The 19,783-nt window shown below is 43.9% G+C and overlaps 1 protein-coding gene across 3 annotated transcripts in view; it reads left to right on the top strand.

The window, feature by feature from the left end:
• Window positions 1–7,442: 7,442 nt before the first annotated feature.
• The window catches only part of CDK8 (cyclin dependent kinase 8), a 95,827-nt gene continuing 83,486 nt past the window's right edge, over window positions 7,443–19,783 (top strand). For 2 of the 3 annotated variants that reach the window (XM_040979862.1, XM_040979861.1), the window contains exon 1: window positions 7,443–7,640. In XM_040979862.1, coding sequence (XP_040835796.1) covers window positions 7,513–7,640 — 128 coding nt within the window. In that variant the 5' untranslated portion in view covers window positions 7,443–7,512. The remainder of the gene's footprint in view (window positions 7,641–19,783) is intronic. The other variant, XM_040979863.1, reaches the window with a different exon arrangement.

Here is a 19,783-nt window from a genome sequence, read left to right as displayed (position 1 = left end):
ATGCATAGGTACTACCACTACCTTTCACATCCCTTTCACAGCTAGTATTACAAATGAGAAGAGCATCTGTACTCTTAACATGGGCTAGGCACAATTCTAAAATCTTCACATGCATTATCAATTCCCTTAGCTCTCATAATAGCCTTTTGAGATAATTACTACTTTTATTCCACTTGCAGAACTGAGTAAATAATGTAGTTCTCCTTGTTACCTAAAGCAGGTTTAAGTCAGAGTCACGTTGCATGGCCAAAGAGGCTGGTCTCTTAAACATCATAGTGTTAACTTATCTACAGTCAGTCCTATTTCCTTATTTTGAACACATTCTTCAATTGTTTCAATCCTCCTCGTCTTTTTCTTTTTTTAATATTTATTTGAAAAGCAGCCAAGAGCTAGGAGTTTCATCCAGTTCCCCTACACGGGTGGCAGAGGCATGAGTACCTGACCATCTTCTGCTGCTTTCTTAGGGATATTAGCAGGAAGCTGGACCAGCAGCAGAGCAAAACCTGGACCCAAACTAGTGCTCTAATATGGGATGCCAGTAACACAGGCAGCAGCTTAACTTGCTGTACCACAACATCTGCTCCAGGCTGGAGCCGCTGCTCCATCACCATAACTACCCTTATGATTCCAAAACAACTCCTGAGACTTTTGTGATTTGTATCCGTGCAAAGTTCCATTGCAAACAGACGCACAGTATGTGTGCATAAAGGTAGATGATTTGGGAGGGAGGAGTCTAGGAATGCCCAGTAGGGAAAAACCATTGCAAAAGAAATTGAAAACATTGTGACATATTCAACAGTACATGTTGAGTGTTCTGCTTTCCTGAATTTCTTGGGATCAAAATGTTCTAGATTTTGGAATTTAGGGGATTTTGGGATATTTGCAGAGACTTCACCTGTGGAATATCTCTAGTGCAAACATGTGAAATCCCAAATTGGAAAGTTTCTTGTGCATTCTGTCAGGACTAAAAAAGTTCTGGATCTCAAACATTTCAGTTTTCAAATTTGCAGGTTAGGGATGTTCAACCTATTGGTGTGTTTATCTCATTTGACTTCTTGGCAGAATTCAACATCATAACACATTCTTTCCTTCCCTTGGCTTTTATGAAATGATATTCCTGACTTCCCTGGGGAATCTGGCCTCCTCCCCATTCTCCCTTTCTTGCTTCTCTTCTCCTCAGCCCCTACGTGTTGGAGGCCCCCATAACTGGCTCTTTTCTTACTGTAACACACTTTACATGTGATCTAATTCACCCTTGAGTGCAGATTTCCATTCTAAACTCTGGCCTTACCTTAATCTAGAGAGTAGATGTGTTCATCTCATGTTTTATGGGTCAAAAAGTGGAACTCTTTTCTCCTATACTTGTTCTTTCCAAATATTCCTCATTTGGAAAGCAGCAACATCCTCACAAGTCACGTTAATTCCCTCCTGGTCTTTACTTTGCATCCAGTGGTTCCACAAACCGTAAGAGTCACTCTGCCTCTCTTTCAATATTGTTCCTTACAATTCATTCTTCACATAGCAGGCAGGATAAATCCCACTTGGGCACTTCCATTTCCCTACATTTAAAATCTGGGCTCCTTACTGTAAACCAGAAGGTCTTATATAATTTGGTCCCCATGTGCTTCTTTGCTACAATCTTGCCACACAATTTCCATCTCTGCCTGCTCAGTATTAGGCTGAGGGCTTGGCACTTGCTGTCTGACTGCTCTACCTGCACCACTGTTCTGCCCCATCTTAGCAGATTTTGCTTCTCAGCTTTCAGGTTTTAGTTTAAGCATTCTCAGAGAGCCCAAGGCCATTCACCCTTCTAATGGAATTCCCTCTCCACTTGGTATCACTCTTCACTGTTTGATTTCCTTTGTAATACTTAGCCCTTTCTCCCTTTTCCTGAGAGCCCCCTCCTCCACTTCCCCTGTCACTCCTAGTTAAGGGCTTCTCATTTTGCTGTGTGATCTTGCCTCTGTGACTGTGTTTAGTTGACATGAGAAAGGCCCAACCCAGCCAGAGAAGAGCATTTCCTGGGATTTTCCAAACTGAAATTGAGAAACACAATTAACTGCCTGGTAATGGCAGACGGCGAGTAAACAGCAGGACTGTTACACGGTTGTGCTTCCAGTTGGGTGGAGGAAATGAGTCCACTAATGCTCACATGATAGCAATGGGAAAAGTAAGTCATCTGTGAAAATGTTTTTGCTTGTTTTTAAGATCTAAAGTACAGTCTGGATGATTATGGAATTATTTTTCCTGTACCATCATCATTTTCCTTTTCTTTTTAATATCTTACTGCATTTGAGAGGTAGAGACAACTCCCATCCACCTAGGCATTCCCCAAATGCTTAAAATAGCTAGGAATGGGCCAGAGCTGAAGCCGAGAGCTTGGAACTGGATCAAGGCCTCTCTGTGAATGAAAGGAATTCAATTACTTAAGCCATCATCATCGCCACCCAGGGTCTGCATTCGCAGGAACCTGGAATCGGAATAAAATCCAGGAGTTCCAGTGAACCCAGGAGCTCCAATAAAACCCAGGTACTCTAGTACGGGACGCAGGCATCTTCACAGCGAGGCTAAACGCTCAGCACTGCATCAATGTTTTCTTTAAAACAATTTTTTAGGAGGACGGTGGTCTGATTAAGCTGGCTTGCTCTTCTTGTGTCTGACTCTGTGATCACACGTGAATAATACATATGTACCTTTTGCTGATGAACTTAAGGAACACATCAATTGCAGAATGGGTGGTTAGATGGTTTCCATGGAAAATATGCTCCAGAATCCAAAATTGTAGAAACTGGAAGCAGTCTAGTATGAGAAGACCCACGTGGGTTTTTACGTCAATATAGAAAGAAGCATCAAGTTTTCCACAGCTGCCAAAAGTCTAGGTTCAGAGGTAGGACTGGGGCAAGATGCAAAATGCTTTCAAATGACAATCATCCACCATTATTATTATGAAGGTACACTTTAGGCTTTATAGAAATTGTTTTATGGAGTAAAACATATTCCAATTACATATAATTATTACCAACTCGCTTGGCATTGAAGGGGCTACTGAGATGATTAAGGTAGAGAACTCAGTCATTAAGTTCATTAAGGGGTAGGGTTTTTTTTTTTTTCTAAATTAAATGATTAAAATACAAGGTAACTGTGATTTTTTTTAAAGATTTCTTTATTTTTATTGGGAAGGTGGACATAAAGAGAGGAGGAGGGACAGAGAGGAGGATCTTCCATCTGATGATTCACTCCCCAAGTGAGCATAACAGCTGGAGCTGAGCCAATCCAAAGCCAGGAGTCAGGAGCTCTTCTGGGTCTCCCATGCGGGTGAATGGTCTGTCCTCAACTGCTTCCCCAGCCTACAAATAGGGCTGTCGGGATTAGAATTGGTGACCATATGGGATCCCGGCACATACAAGGCAAGGACCTTAACCACTACGCTATTGTGCCAGGCCCAACTGTGATGTTTCTAAGTGAGCTGAAAGTGAAGCCCAGTGGAGGCAAGGCTATGGTAAAGTTTCTTGGTCACGAAGGGTCATGTGCAGCTGCAAGAATCAGAAAAGTTTTCAGGACCAAGGTAGGCATTCGAGCTGTATGTTGGGAGCTTGGTAGGACTACAAAGGTCAAAGATGGCATGGGGAAGCATCTCAGTCTTCAGGGATTGATAACCGAGGATCTGGCACAAGTATAAAGGTCTGTGTGAGAGCCATTGGCAGGGAAACAACAGGATGAATGTCTAGCCAGCATTGATAGTTACAGGAACTAGGAGGCTTGGAGGGCAGTTCGGCTTGAGAAATTTTGCTGGGGATGACAGCAAAATATGCCCTTTGATGGTTGAGAAGGCTGTTGAAATGTGGGACTGCTTTGGGGGCAGGCATGTTAACACTGGAGATGTTCAGTTTAGGAAACGAGTAGAACTACACTTTATGCAAAGGCATCATGGGCAATATCAGAGCACTGAGATATGGACCAGGGAGGGTCACGGGCTTTGCAATATTATTAGAGGTTATCAAGGCACAGAGATAGGGCCACCAGTATGATTTATGGGGCTAGAAATGAAGCTAAAGAGACAGTGACATGTCTCTGAAATGCTCAGTTAATTAAAAAAAAACAGTGTGTTCTCTTCACCTTCAGTCTACAGGGAGCACATTCTAACACAGGTTGGTTACACTTCTGGAGTAGTTCTGTCTGCCGTAAATGCTGCCTGATCCATTGCTTTGACACATTTGTTATTTGCACAACTGAGTTTCCAGCTGCCATTTTTCCCTTTCCTACAAGCATGGACACAAGTCCATGGCTAAGACCAGGTTGGGATAATAGCTGGGAATTATCACACGAAAACTAACAAGTAAAACAGGTGTTAGGTGTAACTGTTTCTAGTACATTAGCCAGGTCCCATTGCAAAGGGTTGCTAGTGATGGTCTCTGCATCTCATTGTGAGACTGTGTTACAGACCAGCTTGCCTATATAACACCATTTTCCAAACTGGACTCCGGACCCCTCAATCTCACCATAGGCTGAGAGAGAAAAACAGCAATTCTTTATTTTACTGCTGGGACAGAGTCATTTCCTGCCCCAGGAGTACTGACAGAACACTTAATTTCTTCAGCAAGAATTCATATCTTCATCCGCAGTGTATGTAAGAAGTAAACATTTGGGTCATTTTTTAGTGAAGTGTTTAGCTATGAGTTGACAACTAGGTAGCATAAAAGCTTGTGGAAAATTTGCTAGCTAGCATGACAGCTAGGTTACGTGCCCCTGAGAGTCTTTAAGCAAACAGGTGGGCAAATCAGCTTGAAGCAAGAGCTGGGGAAATTGTGACTCCATAGTATTCAGCTAACAAAGAACGTGTGGGGAAGGAACTGCATATTAGGACATAATTCACTGGCTGTTGGCTAGCCCAAGTGTGCTGGCTCACCGGCACCCAGTCCTGCAAGATTATTGAGAAGTCTCTTTTGCTGTGCTTTGTGACTCCATCATTCGTGTGGACCAGTGAGGCTGTTTATCACGGTGCACAGCAAGCCAAAACATCGGTCGAAAGGATATTTTTAAAGGTCTGAGGCATTCAGGAATATCATGTGCAGATGGTACAGGAGGTGGTGGAAGTTGGGCTACCTCTGAGTGCAGGGTCAAGGCCTTTTCACAACCTTTACTCCAATGAGGCAACATGTGGGTGGAGAGATACACCACTCAAAACACACACACACACACACACTCTACTTTTCCAGGAAGAGCCTTCTCCAAAGCCATATTTCATTAATGATGGAAAGGGACAGTCCTGCTGGAGAGACACCCATTTCATGCAACTGAATGGAAGCCAAAGTTTCCCTGAATAAAATTGTCCACTTCTTGTGCACTGTGAACTTACTGCATGTTGAGGTCTTCTGTATCTTCATTTTGCAAAGTAAGTACTTTAGGGCCCATTTAATCAGAACCAGTCAACTTCAATGCTCAATAAATAACATACTAGGTTAAAAACAACTTAATCTAAATCATCGGTGAAGTCCCTAATTTTAAGCTCGAAATTTATGTAAAAGAAGGCTCTTATGTGGATTTCTTGCAAATGGTGTCGTCATCACCCATCAACCACCATCACTGGATTTTTTTTTTATGTGAGCATGACTATAAATTCATTGATTCATTCTCAAATGTCTACTGTTTGCCTTCATCAAGACATGATTACTAGCAGTTATGAGAGATGCAAATATGATTCCCAAATGGAATTTATCAACTAGCAAAATAAAAGATACAGCAGATTTTGATGCGTACCACAGGACCCTAGGGAAAAAGCTACGTCTTGAAACTAGGACACATCCTATTTCCTTTGGGCTGTGGAGAAAAACTCGAAGCTAACAGTTGAAACGAGAGGAGCAAAGAATTACAAGAGAGCATGAGGATCATGATCAAGGTACGGTCGGGACCTGTGAAGCAGACATCTTGTCTACCTTAACATGATCAGCAAGCTAACTTTTGTGGATTTAGATCTACCAATTTTACCTGTCCTCCCCACCCCCACCCCCATCCCATGCTGTTTTACCGGCCGTGCGACAAAAGGCCATATTCAAAATAAGGTCCGCTCTGATGGAACGGGAGGAGCTGCGACCGTCGCCGGCGGCAGCGGCAGTGCCGGTCAGGAGTAGCGAGAGGCGGTCATTTTCCCATCGACGCATTCCTGGTTTTTAACGTGTGCCGGTGTGTTGATTATCATCCTTGGGTAGCCCCTTATCAGATCGGGAACGCCAGGAGCACCTCCAGGGACAGTCCGTGCGCTGTTTACCGATAGCATTCGTCAGCTAAGAATGCCCTGTAATATCTGGGACACCGAAGAGACACAGGATATGGTTCCAATAGCCTCCAGCGTCAACAACGCGTGAATCTTTTCAGTCAAGTTTTGGGCCAATTCAGACTCTAGCAATATCGCTGGGGGGGGGGGGAACATGTGATTCCCGCCTCCCCCCGTAAGTGAATGAAAACTCATTTCATCTCGGACTACCAATCCCCTGATGCAACGCTCCCTATTCCCACCGTGCGGGGCGGAGTCGTCAGGGGGAGGCCACAGCGGCCGCCGCGGGGCATTGTGGGCACTGTAGTCTGCGGCCGGGCCGCCGCGGGCGCGGATCCACGTGGTCCGTTTGGCGGCAGCTTTGGGCAGCGGCTCCCCGGGCTCTGTTCCCCACGGTTCTCGGGGGGCGCGGGCGGCAGCAGGTCCTGCCAGCCGCCGCCGCGGGAGCCGGCTTGGAGGCAAGGCCCGAGGCTTGCCCCGAGCTTCGCGACGCTTTTGCGACAGGCGCGGCCGTGTTCCGCGGGTGCCCTCCCTCCTCCTCTCTGTGAGGAGGTACCGGCTGTTGTGCGGCGCTGCCTTTCTGTTGGAGTGTATGGGCGAGTGAGTGAGTGAGTGAGTGTGTGAGCGTGTGTGTGTGAGTGAGAGAGAGTGAGAGGAGAGGGTGAGGCGTGCGTGCGCGTGTGAGAGAGGAGCAGCGCCCGCCGCGGCCGCCCCGCCGCTCCCACCGCCGCGGGCCAGCCGGGGACAGCGCCCGTGGGGAGCCCGTGGGCACCGGGGCACCGATCGCCGCTGCCCGCCCGCCCCGGCCGCTGCCCGCCCCGGCCGGCCTCCTGGATGTCCCCGGCGCTCTGCTGCGGCCTGCTGCTCCTGCTGCTGCTCTCCCGGCCGCGTCGGTCGGGCTGCTGCTGCTGCTGCTGCTGCGGGCGGCCGTAGAGAGCGGCTGGGCTCCCGGAGACCCGCGGGCGGCTCGTGCTGCTCTGCTCCCCGGCGTCCCCCTTCCTTCCCCGGCGTCCCCCTTCCTTCCCCGGCGCCCCCCTTCCTTCCCCGGCGTCCCTCATCCTTCCCCGGCGTCTCCCATCCTTCCCCTCCGTCCCCCTTCCTTCCCCGGCGTCCCCCATCCCCACCCCGGCGTCCCCCATCCTTCCCCGGCGTCCCCATCCCTACCCCGGCGTCCCCCATCCCCACCCCGGCGTCCTCCCCCGACCCCCCGACCCAGCTCTCCGGCCTCGGAGACTGTGACAATGGACTATGACTTTAAAGTGAAGCTGAGCAGCGAGCGGGAGCGGGTCGAGGACCTGTTTGAATACGAGGGCTGCAAAGTTGGCCGAGGCACTTACGGTCACGTCTACAAAGCCAAGAGGAAAGATGGGTGAGTACGTGTGTGTGTGTGTGTGTGTGTGTGTGTGTGTCTGTCTGTCTGTCTCGGGGCTCCGGCTTCCCCGACGCCCGCAGGTGTCCCCGCCGGCCGGCTTTGCAGGGAGGAAGTGGTGTCGGGGGGCTGTGCCGGGGTGGTGCGTGCTCATGGGGGGGCCTCTGCCCCAGTGGGCTGGCCACTTTTCGAGGATTTCAGCATATGATTTCTGAACCCTCGTGATTCAAGGCCGGTTCGCATCCTGGTTTCTTTTCCCCGGGTCGGTTTATTATGGTAACCGTTCCTGGGGAGGTGTGTGTGTAGTGGGGGGGAGCCTCTGGAATGACACCCATCACGGGTGGGAAAGCTGCGATGCTTTCTCCCCCACCGGTGCGTGATCAATGTATTCTCAAATAAGGGTTTTATCTGTGCAAAAGAAGGTGTTTCTGGAGCGTTCCTCGGTGGTGACCGGCCACACAGATGCAGCCGTGGCTATTTCGCTCTCATTAGCTGTGAGTTTTTCCGTAGAACAATGGGGGTTTGGTGCAGGGTGGGTGGTGAGAGAAAGGCAAGTGACAAATCGGGAGATCTTGGGCCGGCGGTCTCCCCAAAATGTAGCACCTGACTCTGTGCTTTAAATAATCCCCCTGCTATACATATTCTCTGGAAATACCTCAATTAAACCAATTTAGTTTCCGACAGGCCAGTGGAGTGTCGTTTCTCCTTTGTCAGTAGATGAGTGTGTTGAAATGTTGACAAAAGAGAATGCAGTTTCTTAGTTGGGGGAAAAAATATATATATATTTTATTCCCTATTTGCTTTCGTTTTGTAAAAATGGGTGTTATCTCTGTAGGACAATATGGGGAGACATTGTGGGGAAGGTAGTGTCATAGCTTATTATATAATCTTTGGGTTTTATTGCAAACAAAGTAGCTTTACTTGAATAGCTACTCCTAGATGCTGGAAATCATTTTACATTTTCAGATTAGGTAGGAGATATGCTCAGTTGTTCAGAAATGCATTAACACTAAAAAAAGCGAAACCATTCATAAAGCTGAAACAAGTTCCCTGGGTGAGTTGGGGAGGCCATATTTATAAACACTTTAGTATTCTGAATACTGGAGAAGGAAGTGTGCCTTTATCCAGTGTTTTTCTTAGGTTTATTTAATGACTTCTCTTTATTAAAAATGTTAAATTGCGGTCCAGGAGAAAGATAGTAATTGTGATGACCTGGAAATGTGTATTTCAGCGCTTTTATGCAGCAGTAATGCAGCATAGATGTTTGGAAAAAACTTGCTGCCCCGTGTGCTGCTGTGCTGCATGGATTTCAGAGCAGTTTTTAGTGAAGGTTTACTCTGGTAACATTTGAGGAATCAGTATATAGAGACACAGCCGACTGATGTCTGATTCCATCTGGCCTGGAAGTTTTACTCTGAACTGGCATATATATATTTTTTTTTAGAAACGATCCTTGTTAACTTGCCATGTGTTTTTGAAAGGCCTTCACCCATTTCCCTGCCACACAGGGTTCTGTCGATTCTGCCGTTTTGGGCAGATTCATAAAATTCCCAGGCCGGTGAGGTCAGACGTTGCAGTGTGTCGGGCCAGTTTGTCATCCTTTTGTAAAAATCCAGTGACTTTATTTTTAATTACTTTGAGAATCATGTTTTATTTTCTTAAGTTCTCATTTTAAGTTACTAAAAATTGCAATGTGTTTTAACTCAGATCTTGTCTTTTATTTTAAAACTGTAAAACTGTGGGTTGGCAGGAGGAAGTCCTCTTTTTGTTTGGTATTTTGAGGATCACATTTTAATTTAGACCGTTAAGAATAATTTGGGGAGAATTTTAAAAATAGTGAGTTTTTTTTTTAAAACATGTATTATGTATAAACATCTTTTAGTTATTTGTGGTAGTTGAAAAGTAAGATTCAGGAAAATAAACTTTATTTGTAATCTTTTGGATTTGTTTTTCAGCATGCTGTAATGGTTCTGTTTATGTGATAAACTTTTTTTTCTTAATGGATCAAATGTCAAGAGAGTTTTAAAATTACTTAAACCAGTTTCTGTTTCCCAGAGGGAATAGTTTTTGGTTTGGCTTCTTTTTCATGACTTTACCCTCGTGAAACACCACATTACAGTTACGAGATTCTTTTGATGTTAAGTCAGTCTACTGTAATTTAATGTATTCTAGTCCTGACAAAACAAAGTTTCTGGAAGTTTAATCTTACAATAAGATGATCAAATACTTTGTTTTTAGTATAGAGTATGTATTCTCCAACTGAAATTTTAGGGTACTCCAGAAAATCAAATGGCAATTCCTTCAAGAGAAATCCTGAGATTTTAAAAAGATGAAATAATATAAGCGGATTTTGTTTAGCTTTCTGTGATTATTAAAAGGATTGTATGTAAATTTATATTCTTTCAAGTTGTTCAGTGGGCATAGAACATGAATGAGTGTTAAAAGAACTTAGACCAGAGGAGTTAGCTTCTTATAGTATTAAATCTTTGAAAATAAAATTGCTTGCGATTTCATTCTTTTGACCTAATGAAGTCACAATATCACAATGCTAGTAAACACTTTTCATAAAATTGGTATTTTAAAAAATGTTGGAAAGGGGGAAATATTTGAGTCCTGAGTACAATACAAGGGGGAAATGGGCATTTTATAGTTGTGTTAATTTCAGATTATAATACAGTTAAGATGAAAATTACATAAACCTAGTAGAATGGAAGTCATTTGAGTCTCGTGGGCATAACTGAGACCGTGTCCTTTGTGTCCGAGCACCATGGGACTCGGCGTGACACAGAGCTCTCAGGGGCCTCGTCAGCCGGAGCTCCTCTTCACAGACTTCAGGCAGCTAAACTCATTTTGTTTGAAAGAATAGAAAAGTACAAGAAAACAGAAAATTTTCTGTCTTTTGAAATTCTAGACTCTTAGTAAAAAGTCCTGGACATAAGTAGAATTAAAAAAAAAAAAAATCCTTCCTCTAGGATGGTACAGATGTGCCCTGCAGGGCTCAGTGGGCTGCCATATCCTCCTTGTGGATCTGGCCCAGCTGTTCACTACTTCGTCTTTTCCACTGACCCAGGCTAGGCAGCCCTGGCCACGCTGGACTCCCGCCCTGGAGGCTCACGGACCTGGCCCCCACTGCATAGTTGGGCCAACGACCCAGGCCAGGTGACCTGGTCCCGTTCCCTTGCCCCTGAGGCTCACAGAACAGATTGTACAACTACCCTAGCCAAACCATGACAGCCAATAGCTGGGTGAATGGAGACTCTGAGGTTGACTATGTCAGGCAGTGGACATTGAAAGGGCTCCCTTATCCTTTGATTGGCGAGATCAACAACAGTTCAGAACTAACGAAACCACCTAGGCAGAACCCGTAAGAGTGTGCATCACATCAGGACCCTGGCTTGATAGCAGGTGGCCATTCTCCATCCCCGGGTAATGGAGCAGTTGGGAGACTGTGTATGGCTTCTTCACTTATCTACCCCCACCACTGCCTCCCCCACCCCCCCAAAAAAAAACCAATAAGGAGAAGTAGAAAAAAATTGGAAACAATGATCATACCCACTTTTCCCTAACCCTTGACCCATCCCACTCTGATCAACTATGTTAGTGTCATCTGAAATTAAAAATAAACTTAAAAAATCAATTCAAGGGGCTAGCGTGGTTGTATAGGAGGCTAAACCTCTCAAGTCATTGGTTCCCTGCACCCACATGGCAGACTCAGAGGAGGCTTCTGGCTTTGGACCAGCCCAGCTCTGGCTGTTGTAGCCATTTGGGGAGTGGAGCAGTGGATGGAAGATTTTTCTCCTTCTCTGTAAATCTGCCTTTCCAACAAAAATAAAGCTTTAAAAATGTATCTCACAGAAAACTATTGATTTTGGGGCTATGGATGTAGCCACCACTTGTGGTGGCAGCATCCCATGGAGTGCTGATTGGAGTCCTGGCTGCTCTGCCAGACTAACGTGCCTGGGAAGGTCGTGGTGGATAATCCAAGAGCTTAAGTCCCTGACCATCCTTTTGGGAGACCCAGATAGAGTTCCTGCCTGTTGGCTTTGGCTAGATCTGACCTGGCTGTTGCAGCCATTTGGGAAGTGAACCAGCAGATGGAAGATCTTCGTTTCTCTCTCTTTCTCTCTGTCACTCTGCCTTTCATTTCAATGAAATAATCTTTCAAACAAAAAAATTCGGGATAAGAGTTTTAGCTCCCAACAGGAAAAGCAAAAAGAATTTTCTTAAGTAGTGTTCTTAAACTGTTTTCAAAACAGATGATACATAATTAGGACTGAGTGTGTTTTAGATATATAGAAAATGTTCTTTGGGACCTGTTTGTAGAAAAATGGGAGATTAGACAGTGATAATGATCACAACAGATAAATTACTGAATAATTAAGTACTAGATCCTGAACATTAATCATCTCTTTAATCCATACAGCTATAGCCACTTGTTATTTTTCCTTATTACAGATGAGGGAACCGAGTCTTAGGAAATGGGCACATGGCTAATTGACCGTCAGTGTGGATTAGATGAGGGTCTCTTACTACAGCATCCATGCTTTTAATCATTATGCCTCATTATTATCATCTAGATAATAGTACAGATTAAGTAAATATGGATGTCAAATTTGGTGTTCAGTAAGTTACTGAGAAAGCATGAATGAATGCATTTCATAGAGATGTTCTTTTCAATAAGCTGTGTTTTGGGTGTGCATTTTCGTGACAGCTCTGGTTGGAAATGCTGTGAAAGTGTGCATGTGCCATGGGAGATGGGGATGAAGCCCTGCACTACTGGCCCCGGCCTCGCCCAGAGCTGGCCATATGGCCATCTGGGGAGTGAACCAGTGGGTGCAGGATCTAGCTCTGTAACTGACTTTCAACTAAATAAATAAACCTTAAAAAAACCCACCAAAAACAAAGAAAGAATGTGCATGTGACAAATGGTATGTATGTATGTATACACACTGTACCTTTGTGTCTATAGATTATTATATACATATACTGTGTGTGTGGTGTAGGCCTAATAAAAGGCATAAGGGAAAACACCTCTAAATTAGCTACTCTTGGAGACCTGCATTAGAATTTGGCCTTCAGCTGCTATCAGGAGCATGACCTTGGGCGAGTCCTTTGCCTCTGTGGACCTTGGCCTCCTTATTTGTAAGGGTAGGAGTTTTGAGTAGATAATTTTTAAAGAATTGAACATTATAAACATAGACTGTAAGACATTTTCAAGGTAAGATGATAGCCACCACTGAAACACAAACTCTGCTTTAGGCATTGGTACCTTTCAGTATTTTTTTTAAAGAGTTATTTTTATTATTTTTTTATTGGAAAGGCGGATGTACAGAGAGGAAGATCTTCCGTTCGATGATTCACTCCCCAAGTGAGCTCAACGGCCGATACTATGCCAATCCGAAGCCAGGAGGCTCTTCCGGGTCTCCCACGCGGGTGCAGGGTCCCAAGGCTTTGGGCCGTCCTCGACTGCTTTCCCAGGCCACAGGCAGGGAGCTGGAAGGGAAGTGGGGCTGCCGGGATAGAACCGGCGCCCATATGGGATTACTGGGTGTACAAGGCGAGGACCTTAACCACTGCGCCATTGCGCCGAGCCCTCTTTCAGTATTTTTAAATGTTTTTATTATTTTCTTTTCTTTTAGCATTACTTCCCATCAGTGGCCAAAAGGAAGTTGGGTAACTTCCAAAGCCCTCTCAGCCATTTAGCCAATTTATGGCATTCTTCCATATTTATCTCTTAGGATCTTGAGGATTTATGGGCTAGTGACTGTTCCCATTTTTGTGAATCATTTGTCTGGTGTTCAGCACAAGGGGTCTTGCAGGTTCAAGAAGTCAGTATTAATATTTTAACTATGTCAGAACTTGGTTAGAATGCTTATTTCCAAAACAATCTGTTAGGAACGTGTAAGTATTCCATTACTCTTGCCCTCAGAATATTGTTGAATTCTGTATTGGAGTTCATTTTTATTTAAATATTTCTGTAGATGTCAGATGCCAAATATAGCATGCTTTAAATTAATCTTCCTCTCTGGAGATTGTGAATGTGTGGCAGGGAGTATTCTTACAGCCTTCTAAACATGTGGTGGAAAAGGTTAAGCAAAAATATTTACTCTGTGCTTCTTGCCTGTTTGTAGTTGAATTTCTCTCATGGATATTCAGTACATTCAATCAACTGTTTGAGGCCTGGATTCTTTTTTTTTTTTTTTTTTTAAATTTCTTTTTTATTTTTTTGTTTGTTTTTTCCCCCCTGAGACTGGGTAATTAATTAATTTAACATTTGTTCATGAGTTTTCACTTTTACTGTCTTCCAGCATTTGAAGAAATTCACTCAGTCATTAAATTCTTACTGGACTCTCATGCTCCATGCACTGTCCAAGGTATTGGAAGTGCAGAGAGATGAATAACATGTTTCATTATTTAAAGAGTTAAGTACTGAAGAAAGAAACATGTAAGCAAAGTGTAGCAATTTAGGAAGCACTGTAATAATGATACAAGGTGTTACTGAAACCCAAGAAGGCCCCAACTGCATAGGTTATTTTAGGAGAAACCTTTCAAAGATGGCAACATTTGATTTGGATTTTTTTAAGTGTAACTTCATTTTTAAAGAATACATAACGTTTTTGCCATGTGTCCTTTCAGTACCTGTGTGTACTGTATAGTGATTTGGGTCTTGTAAAGCAGAGCTCTTGTGAGAAGGGCATCCAGGGAACAGGATGAAAAGGGATGCCCTCTGTTGTGTTACCCGCGGAACCCAGTGATTCTTTCCGCCACTCATTTTCCCATGCTGGCATTTTTGGGGGCAGGGGGAGAGACTCCTGCTGTATGTGTAAGTATATACAGTTACATTACAAATTTTCCAGTACGCTTACTGGGCAGCAGTGGGGATATACCTTTCAACATGTGCTGAATGCTCGAATTGTATATATGACAGTTTTGTATCACAAGAATGTTGGCCATTCTGTGTAAGCAGCCTCTGAAATTCAAGTGTGTGGCTGAGGAGACCCTCTCGTTTGTAAAACTGCCATGGCAGAATTCCATTTTGCTTGTGGTTTTGGAAGTGATCCTGTTTTGGCTTCGCCTGCATGAGGAGTAAAGGGCCAGAATTCTCGGTGGTGGTGGCAACAGCTGGGGTAGGGACTGGGAGTGAAGGGATTCTTCTCCCAGAGTTTAGGAAGTAATGAAAGTTCTTGTGATGGGATGTGTGGTGAGATGGAGATGGGACTAAGACTTTTCAGCCAGAAAAATCAATAATGAAAAATTGTAACAAATGTTGTAGGCCATTTGCAAATGTTGCAAACTTTAATTCCTTTGAAGCATTGTTTTTCCTGCAAATGTGTTTAGAACCGTGATTTACAAATACTTAAGATGTGATACATTTGTTGGTTGGGAACTTGTATGTGTCAAATGAGACCATTCCTTTTGGCTTGTTGTCCGTCTTAAAGTGCATTTTGCTATTGGCTCTAATCCTCATTATCTTCTCAACGTTTTTCCTGTTGTTAGCTGCTGTTAAAGAATAAAAACCCTACTGTCCTTTCCTCTTTCAGAATAATTTGTGAATTATTTCCTTTGTACCAGTTTAGGCAGTAGGCCTTAGTTATCACCTTGTTAGAAATTACTCTATCTTGTTTCCTCTAGGCAGTTCTTGATGTTATCTCTAAAAGGAGCCTTCACCTGTTATTCTGGCCTTAATACCTGGCCTTATTGGTGTCATGATGCTCTTTATTCTTTGTTGTTGTTTCTGTAGTTGTCAAAGTCCCCAGATAAGTTCTTGCCATGGTGAAGTGGCTTTAGTGGTCAACCATGTTACGTCCTTCGTACGTATTGCTGCAGAGAAAATGTTGAAGCCCCCCACTAAAATGTTCCATCGGATTCACTCTTTTAAAGTGTATTGATTGAACATCAAAGTATTTAGTATATTGAACCATCACCACTGTCTAATTTCAGAACATTTTTGTTATCCTGGAAAGAAACCTTGTAACAGTTTCTGCTTCTCAGCCACTGATGAATCTACTTTTCTGTCTTTATGGTTTTGCCTTTTCTGGATATTTCATGTAACTGGAATAATACAATATGTTGGCTTTTGTGTGTTTGACTTAGCATGTAGTATGTGTATGCTTCTGTAGTTTCTTGCAGCGGTTCTGAAATACAGATTCACACAGCTGTTCTTTTCTAATCAGCCCACTCTGACCCATTATTGAGCAAGCATCTTGGAGTTGAACATTTTTCACTTGCTTGAAATAGGTGATAACCTTTAGCCTCAGAAATCCTAACTCACTCTTAACATACAGCTCCAGTAATTCCCCCTTCCTGTTTATATGTCCTCCGGGTCTGTCTGATGAGTGATTATGTGTTGGAGATTACAAATTACTTCCAGGCAGGTGATTTTGTGCTCTTGGCACATTGCCAAATTGTGACAGATATTTAATACACTTTTCTTTTGGTGGGGATGTGTGAAATTTACATTTTTTAAAAAAGATTTTTATTTGATTTAAAAGTATTCTATCTAAACTTGCTAAAATTAAGAATTTAAGGAATATTAAAAAGAGTAGAAAAGCAGTGCCTTGGGAAGGTAAAATACCAAGAGAAGCCAAGTTGGTGGACTGGCTGTGTTGATGCCCTGGAGAGATAGAATTGAACAATTCCAAAAGCCCAAGGCAAAGGATTGAACCCAAGCAGAGTATCCAGATACTTCAAAGTTAAGACATTAGGAGAGCTTCCTCTGGTTCTGCCACATGAATGTAGGCTCCCGAGGCTGCGGGCCAACCCTGACTGTAGTCCCAGGCCACAGGCAGGGAGCTGGGTGGGAAATGGAGCAGCTGGGACACCAGCCAGTGGTCTGTGGAATCCTGGTGCGTGCAAGGCTCGCGAGGACTTCAGCCGTTGAGCTGTTGCACTGGCCCCTCCATGATTTTTCTTAGCTCATTAGCAGGGAGATTAACTGAAAGTAGAGCAACTGGAACTTGAACTTAGTCCAAATGGGAAAACAGTGTCACAGAAGCACCCTTTACCTGCTATGCCACAGTACTGTCCTCACAAACCTTTGAAGTTAAGGAAAATGTGATTAGCCTTCAAATGGTTTGATATTCAATTTTATTTAAACTCCGTGATGTATGCAGCAGTATTTTTTCATATTTAAAGTTTATGCCAATGAAGTTGTTTAGACAACTTATTTACTCTTTTGTCTATCCGAGTGTTCTTTAAAATCTATCATTATAGCCAGTGTATTCGCAAAAATAATCATCCTAGAGAGGAATTCATTACACGTTGATGCAGAGCCTAGCTAGTGTTTTCTGTACACCTAAAATTTTACAGATTAACTAGAGAACTGAAAGAATTTAATAAAGGTAAATGTAATTATTATGGTTTATATTAAATACATCGTATGTTCGGGCAAAAGGAGAGGCACTAAAATCTTACAGCTTCTGTTTGAAGGAATACTGTAAGCTGTGAGCATTTAAACTTACACGAATACATAGAATTGGGAGCTTTGTGCTTTGTTTTATGTCAGGCTTCTCAAGTGTGTGGCTTCTCTAGGTGTTTTATCCTTGACTCAGCAGGAAACAATGGGATATGCAGTGTACAAGCACAAAGCAAGACATACTTGCAGTTTGTTTTTTTGACACTGTTAATACGCTTTTAAATGCGAAATTGCTTAAAATTTTGATGTATTCATTGTAGCCTCTCCTTAACTATAGTTTCTACTTTTTGCAAATATGTATGCTTATGATTTATTTAGTATCTGTTTACTGCATGTCTATCATATGCTAGTTTTTGTGCCAGATAAAAGTGACTCAGTGGTAAAAAGCTCGTGGTCTAGTCTTTAGGGAGCTTAACAGTCTTTTGACTCTTTCCATGTAGGTAAACAGGCAATTATATAAGAGCTGAAATACAGGAAATTACAAGGTACCATGGGAGGTGTCTGATCTGCTCCTGGGAGCTTAGGGATAATGTTTCAGTTATGACTTTAAAGATAAAGAAAAGTTATGCAAATGAGTGGGCAGTAAGTGTGAGTGGGAGTTAGAGGCTGGACAATAGTACCAACAGTGGCCCCGTCATTTCTTTATGTAAGAGAAAGTCATAATTAGGTGAAAAGGCTGTGCAATAATTTGTAGTAAGCAAGTTGTAAGTTGTTATTTATTTGTGGTAATTTGAGGAAAATGTTATAGGAGAAAAGTGTATAAACCTGGAAGATCTTTTTTCTTTAAAAAATATAAAAATGCTATGATAAGGAGACTGATAAATCTCTTATTTTTTCATTTTTTTTTCTTTATTTTTGACATTCTTTACATAGTTAATTAGGGCACAAAGGTTAAGGGCTACAGGAAAGTGGGTAAGACCATTATTTCCACATTGTTTTTGTCATGTATCTGGGGTAAAGGGGGAGATAAAGAAGCCCCACCCAGTCTCCCACCCATCCCAGGTCCCTGAGATGGGGCATGCTCCGAGGGTCTTGTTCAAGTCATCCTGAAAGTTCAATAGCTATGAACTGCTGCCAGTCTCACCATTCCAAGCACGATGAGGTCGCTGAAGAATCCACTGAATATCATAGTCCATCTTAGAGTCTCTGATTGCCCAGTTTTTCACTGCCAATATATGGCTGAGGTAGTTGACTGACTTGTTCTATCCTCTGTCTTTTCATGGTTAGAGTTCTGAGTCCAGCAGTTCGATTGGGGAGATCCCCAAAGAAACTTTGTCTGAGGTGATCCCAGACCAGATTCTTGTGTGTACTTGCAAGTGCAAGTATGGGACCCTGTACAGTCCATCACCCCAGTCAGCTGGTGGTTGCAATTGCTGTGTTGGTTCTGTTTCCAGCCCTGTCTTCCACTGGAACCAATGAGTGTTGCAGTCCAACCTGATTCTGCCCAGCACACACTCAGCCCTCACATAAACCAGTGGGAGCTGCAGCCTAGTTGGAGAGACCCACAATAACCCCCAGCAGCCCCACCCCCTGGTTTGCCAGTCTGTGCAGCGGACTAGTCCAGGCTGTCCCACATCCCATTGAGCTCTCATACAGGTCAATGGATATTGAACCCAACCATTCCAGCTATCCAGCCCACACACATGCTGTTGGGTGCCTCTCTGTCTAGCCACCCCAGCCCCTGTCCTGGTTTTCGTGTCCTCCAGTGGGAGTGGTAACCCAAGAAGGAGGAGCCCACTATTTCCCTTCTAGGCTACTCCCACCGCCAGATCATGCACTCTCCAGGTGATTCTGCAGTGTAACTTGAGAGAATTAGCCCCCAGTGTCAGCTTCTGCCAGCTGATGCTGCGGCTAAGCGCAACCAACCCTCACCCACTCTAATTTTTGTTTGCACCAGTAGGAACAATCAGCCCAGCCTGGCTTTCCCCTGATCTAGTCCACATGAGGTCCACAGGTGTTGTAGCCCTGCTTGGCCTGGTCTGCCCCCATTCCAACCCCTTGCTCTCCAGGGGGAGTAGCTGTCCAGCAGGGGAGCCCCCCAACCTTCCCCTTGTCAGCTCCGCCCCCTCCTTACCTGGTTCTCACTTCTGCTGGTTGGGCGCTGGGAACTGATAAATTTCAATGCCAGGTCTTAGAGAGGAGTAAGGAAATAGGTTGAGAGGCACCATTCCTATTAACCTTGATTGTAATGGCTTCAACTCATCAGTCAAACGACCTAGATTAGTAAACTGGATCAAAAAACAAAACCCATCTATCTCTTGCCTACAGGAGACACATCTCATCAACAAAGATATACGGAAACTGTATCATAGATTGTTTTTGAAGATTTATTTCTTTTTATTGCAAAGTCAGATATATGTAGAGGAGGAGAGACAGAGAGGAAGATCTTCTGTCTGATGATTCACTCACTCCCCAGGTTACTGCAGTGGCTAGTGCTGCGCTGATCTGAAGCCAGGAGCCAGGAGCTCTTCTGTGTCTCCCACACAGGTGCAGGATCCCAAAGCTTTGGGCTGTCCTCAATTGTTTTCCCAGGCCACAAGCAGGGAGCTGGATGGGAAGTGAAGCTGCCAGGATTAGAAGCGGCACCCATGTGGGATCCTGGCGCATTCAAGGCGAGGACTTTAGCCGCTATTCCATGGCACTGGGCCCTCTAAGTTTGTTTTTATCAGATTTCTCTTTATCAACCAATACTGCTTCTATAACTTGATTTTATCTTAAAAGATTGTTG

This window comes from Ochotona curzoniae, unplaced genomic scaffold, assembly GCF_017591425.1.
Source record: "Ochotona curzoniae isolate NIBS_2020 unplaced genomic scaffold, NIBS_Ocur_1.0 contig_3332, whole genome shotgun sequence".
Classification (NCBI taxonomy): Eukaryota; Metazoa; Chordata; class Mammalia; order Lagomorpha; family Ochotonidae; genus Ochotona; species Ochotona curzoniae.
Note: the sequence above shows the minus strand (reverse complement) of the source record. Positions and strands in the feature narration are given on the sequence as shown.